We start from the raw sequence: 6,000 nt of genomic DNA on the forward strand, positions 1-6,000 counted from the left end.
GCAGAAGTATGATACAGTTCCAGTAGTCACTGAGAAAATTGCAAGATTACCAAGTTTGTCTTTTTTTTTTTTAAAAAGGCAGAGACTTGGGAAGCACTTTCACACTCCGAGCACTTGAGCCTCATTTGCATGATGATTAAAATTGCTAATATTTTATAGACAGAGCAACAGATTGCATTTGTTAGTAAAGGTATTGACTATATTATATTTCAGAGAGCAACATGAGTACACTCAAAGTTTTTGACACAACATCGTGATTTGTCAAAAATGGGGTTCTAGCTAACAGAATTGTTTATAGAGAACCTTTCACTGGCTCAAAAATAGCCAATTTGTGCTCTTATTTAATTCCCAATGCTCCCCTGAGTATTCCATTTTTTCACCCACACGCTATTCAGTTCAAGATATGGATCTCGACGACTTAGTACTAATTTTATGCAGTTTACTAAGGGGCTGAACTCACAGGTTAAGAATGCAGAGCAGCCTAAAGACACAGAATCCAGCAAGCCATGCCCCCTTGGTAAAAATCATGAACATTAGCACTAAATAATGGCCCATATCTATGAAACCTTATGGATGGCAACTGGGGAAAAAAAAAAAAACAAGAACAAAATAAAACGAACACAAATTAGCCACAGGTCATCTGTAAACACATCTCGCTATGATGTGTCACAACTTTTATAAGAGTGCAGTTACTCTTTAACCTGGGTGCCCATGATCCGGAACTTATAGCACTGTGAACACAGCACATGTACGCTGCGTCCAAAGCGCTGCCGTCTATTGAATGCAGGTAGATCTGTGTTCACTGAACCGTGCAAATTTACAGATTTCAATACACTCTATTGTTGTCATTTCTCTTGCGGAGACTTGTGTCTCCGCAAGATAAATAGACATGCTGTGGTCTGGAAAGACGCCCTCATGTCCATCTCTGTGGGTGACCTGCAATCGTCTGCGGACACATAGTGGGCATGGGTTTTGGTTTTTTTTTTAAATCCCATCCAAGTACACAGCGTCAAACCTGCAGCAATAATTTTTCTGACAATAGGCTGCTTATTTTATGCTAGGGAAAAATGTGTGTGTGAAAAAAAGCATTTGTGGCCAGAAATCCGCAGCAAAAATTACATGCATTTTTCAATGCATTTTGATTAGTCTTGTGTTTTCAATGGCACAGCCATCTGGCTCTCAATATCTGCAGTGAAAGTTGACACTTAAAGTAATGCACCACAGGTTGAGCAATGCAACATGTGGATGAAATTTTAGCTCTCGATCCTGTGTGATCACCACTACTACACACATCCAGTGGGACCACCAGTAAGGCTACGTGCCCACGATCCAGAAGTAGCAGCATTTTGGATGCAGTGTATGTTCGCTGCGTCCAAAGCACTGTCATCTATTGAACACAGGTAAAACTTCATGTGTTCACTGAACCATTTACCGCATCCAATACATTCTACTGATATAATTTCTGTTGCGGACACTAGCGTCTCCGCAAGAGAAGTTGACATGCTGCGGTCCTGAAAGATGCGCCGCATGTCAGTATCCACTGGTGATCCGCAGGCGCACATAGTGGACATGGGATTGCTAGAAATCAAATCCACTATGCTGTAACATCTGGCTGCTGCGGGTAGGACGCTGCATGAATACACAGCATCAAAACCGCAGCAATTCCTGATGTTAGGCACATAGTCTTACAATATATTTCCACATTCAGTATTTGCTGCGGATTGGACACTGAGTACAGCAGCAGCGTTCAATCTGCAGCGGCCAGATGTTACAGCATAGTGGAGGGGATTTTATGAAATCCCATCTCCACTATGAGTTCAAAGACGCAGGTGGCAGACCTGCATATACGCACATGTGGCGCGTCTTTCTAGACCGCAGCATGTCTATTTATCTTGTGGAGACGCTCAGTCTCCGTATGATAAATAGCACAGTCTATGTATAGGATGCGGCGATTCCGCATGTGTTCAATGAGCACATCCGGAATCACTGCACATACAAAAGGGGGCAGTGGTTTGGGCAGAACGCCACGTGGAAACATATCCTAGCACACTCCCCCCCCCCCCAGCAGGACCACCTGTAATACACCCCCCCCCCCAGCAGGACCACCTGTAATACACCCCCCCCCCCAGCAGGACCACCTGTAATACACCCCCCCCCCCAGCAGGACCACCTGTAATACACCCCCCCCCCCAGCAGGACCACCTGTAATACACCCCCCCCCCCCAGCAGGACCACCTGTAATACACCCCCCCCCCCCAGCAGGACCACCTGTAATACACCCCCCCCCCCCCCAGCAGGACCACCTGTAATACACCCCCCCCCCCCCAGCAGGACCACCTGTAATACACCCCCCCCCCCCAGCAGGACCACCTGTAATACACCCCCCCCCCCCAGCAGGACCACCTGTAATACACCCCCCCCCCCCAGCAGGACCACCTGTAATACACCCCCCCCCCCCAGCAGGACCACCTGTAATACACCCCCCCCCCCCAGCAGGACCACCTGTAATACACCCCCCCCCCCCAGCAGGACCACCTGTAATACACCCCCCCCCCCAGCAGGACCACCTGTAATACACCCCCCCCCCCCAGCAGGACCACCTGTAATACACCCCCCCCCCCCAGCAGGACCACCTGTAATACACCCCCCCCCCCCAGCAGGACCACCTGTAATACACCCCCCCCCCCCAGCAGGACCACCTGTAATACACCCCCCCCCCCAGCAGGACCACCTGTAATACACCCCCCCCCCCAGCAGGACCACCTGTAATACACCCCCCCCCCCAGCAGGACCACCTGTAATACACCCCCCCCCCCAGCAGGACCACCTGTAATACACCCCCCCCCCCAGCAGGACCACCTGTAATACACCCCCCCCCCCAGCAGGACCACCTGTAATACACCCCCCCCCCCAGCAGGACCACCTGTAATACACCCCCCCCCCCAGCAGGACCACCTGTAATACACCCCCCCCCCCAGCAGGACCACCTGTAATACACCCCCCCCCCCAGCAGGACCACCTGTAATACACCCCCCCCCCCAGCAGGACCACCTGTAATACACCCCCCCCCCCAGCAGGACCACCTGTAATACACCCCCCCCCCCCAGCAGGACCACCTGTAATACACCCCCCCCCCCAGCAGGACCACCTGTAATACACCCCCCCCCCCAGCAGGACCACCTGTAATACACCCCCCCCCCCAGCAGGACCACCTGTAATACACCCCCCCCCCCAGCAGGACCACCTGTAATACACCCCCCCCCCCAGCAGGACCACCTGTAATACACCCCCCCCCCCAGCAGGACCACCTGTAATACACCCCCCCCCCCAGCAGGACCACCTGTAATACACCCCCCCCCCCAGCAGGACCACCTGTAATACACCCCCCCCCCCAGCAGGACCACCTGTAATACACCCCCCCCCCCAGCAGGACCACCTGTAATACACCCCCCCCCCCAGCAGGACCACCTGTAATACACCCCCCCCCCCAGCAGGACCACCTGTAATACACCCCCCCCCCCAGCAGGACCACCTGTAATACACCCCCCCCCCCAGCAGGACCACCTGTAATACACCCCCCCCCCCAGCAGGACCACCTGTAATACACCCCCCCCCCCAGCAGGACCACCTGTAATACACCCCCCCCCCAGCAGGACCACCTGTAATACACCCCCCCCCCCAGCAGGACCACCTGTAATACACCCCCCCCCCCAGCAGGACCACCTGTAATACACCCCCCCCCCCAGCAGGACCACCTGTAATACACCCCCCCCCCCAGCAGGACCACCTGTAATACACCCCCCCCCCCAGCAGGACCACCTGTAATACACCCCCCCCCCCAGCAGGACCACCTGTAATACACCCCCCCCCCCAGCAGGACCACCTGTAATACACCCCCCCCCCCAGCAGGACCACCTGTAATACACCCCCCCCCCCAGCAGGACCACCTGTAATACACCCCCCCCCCAGCAGGACCACCTGTAATACACCCCCCCCCCAGCAGGACCACCTGTAATACACCCCCCCCCAGCAGGACCACCTGTAATACACCCCCCCCCCAGCAGGACCACCTGTAATACACCCCCCCCCCAGCAGGACCACCTGTAATACACCCCCCCCCCAGCAGGACCACCTGTAATACACCCCCCCCCCCCCAGCAGGACCACCTGTAATACACCCCCCCCAGCAGGACCACCTGTAATACACCCCCCCCCCCAGCAGGACCACCTGTAATACACCCCCCCCCCCAGCAGGACCACCTGTAATACACCCCCCCCCCCAGCAGGACCACCTGTAATACACCCCCCCCCCCAGCAGGACCACCTGTAATACACCCCCCCCCCCAGCAGGACCACCTGTAATACACCCCCCCCCCCAGCAGGACCACCTGTAATACACCCCCCCCCCCAGCAGGACCACCTGTAATACACCCCCCCCCCCAGCAGGACCACCTGTAATACACCCCCCCCCCCAGCAGGACCACCTGTAATACACCCCCCCCCCCAGCAGGACCACCTGTAATACACCCCCCCCCCCAGCAGGACCACCTGTAATACACCCCCCCCCCCAGCAGGACCACCTGTAATACACCCCCCCCCCCAGCAGGACCACCTGTAATACACCCCCCCCCCCAGCAGGACCACCTGTAATACACCCCCCCCCCCAGCAGGACCACCTGTAATACACCCCCCCCCCCAGCAGGACCACCTGTAATACACCCCCCCCCCCAGCAGGACCACCTGTAATACACCCCCCCCCCCAGCAGGACCACCTGTAATACACCCCCCCCCCCAGCAGGACCACCTGTAATACACCCCCCCCCCAGCAGGACCACCTGTAATACACCCCCCCCCCAGCAGGACCACCTGTAATACACCCCCCCCCAGCAGGACCACCTGTAATACACCCCCCCCCCAGCAGGACCACCTGTAATACACCCCCCCCCCAGCAGGACCACCTGTAATACACCCCCCCCCCCCCAGCAGGACCACCTGTAATACACCCCCCCCAGCAGGACCACCTGTAATACACCCCCCCCAGCAGGACCACCTGTAATACACCCCCCCCAGCAACCACCATAATACCCGGCAGGCTCACCCGCAGTCGGGGGCAGGACACCACCTGCAGTCCGGGTCAGCAGCCAGGCAGCGGCGCAGCAGGAACTCCTCGTACTTGCGGGTGAGCTGGGGGTCCCTCAGGATGGCGCGCACATGCTGGGGGCTGAGCCGCTCCGCGCACTCCGGGCACCGCAGGTTCACCCGGCTCTCGGTAATCTCGATGCGAAGATACTGCCGCAAACAGCGCAGGCAGGAGCGATGCCGGCAGCTCAGTAACTCGGGCAGCTCCTCGGGGGGCTGGCGGACCAGACATAACGGGCACTCGAGGAGCGAGTCCTGGCCTCCTGGGGAAGACGGGGGCTGCGGAGGACAGGCCGGTACCGCCGGTGGAGGAGGTGGAGACGGGGGTGGAGAGGGGACCGAAGGCTCTGGAACTGCTCTAGTCCGTCCGGGGAACACATTGGGCAAAGACAGGAGAAGCCGGCGGCGCCGAGCCCCGGGGCAGGGGGGAGGCTCCGCGGAGCCCTCTGTCATGGTACGAGCACCGAGAGCTGCAAACCAGGAAGTGATCAGAGTCCGGGTGTGGACTGCGCCTGCGCGCCCTGCATAGCCGCCCTGCACAGCTTGCGAATACGACGCTCTGCGCGACACAAGAGCCATGCGCGAATGGAAGCGGCAGAAGGAGATACGTGCCATCATATGGAGCCTCTAAACCACGCCCCAGTACGGTCACGGAGCATGTGCAGAAGGATAAAGTGCATTGGCTGCTTACTGGCGGATGTATGTGTTGTACAACTTGATGTGACTGACCGCACCGGTGGACAGACAGAAAAGGGCCTCTGTGCAAGAACAATATGTGGGCCCTTTGGAGCCCAAAAGTTCCTAAAAGTGCACCTACTTTGGTGGTAGAAATTGTCCCCCATACCTCCTGGGCCCCTGTGCG

At 57.4% G+C, this 6,000-nt stretch overlaps 1 protein-coding gene across 1 annotated transcript in view; it reads right to left on the reverse strand.

Annotated features, from left to right (window-relative positions):
- RNF19B (ring finger protein 19B) overlaps positions 1–5,733 on the reverse strand; it is a 55,185-nt gene extending 49,452 nt beyond the window's left edge. Inside the window, exon 1 of the mRNA XM_073552015.1 lies at positions 5,098–5,733. Within this exon, the coding sequence (XP_073408116.1) occupies positions 5,098–5,717 (620 nt within the window). The 5' untranslated portion in view covers positions 5,718–5,733. The remainder of the gene's footprint in view (positions 1–5,097) is intronic.
- Between the last annotated feature and the right edge of the window lie 267 nt (positions 5,734–6,000).

This window comes from Dendrobates tinctorius, unplaced genomic scaffold, assembly GCF_039654945.1.
Source record: "Dendrobates tinctorius isolate UK_male_01 unplaced genomic scaffold, ASM3965494v1 ptg000183l, whole genome shotgun sequence".
Taxonomy (NCBI): domain Eukaryota; kingdom Metazoa; phylum Chordata; class Amphibia; order Anura; family Dendrobatidae; genus Dendrobates; species Dendrobates tinctorius.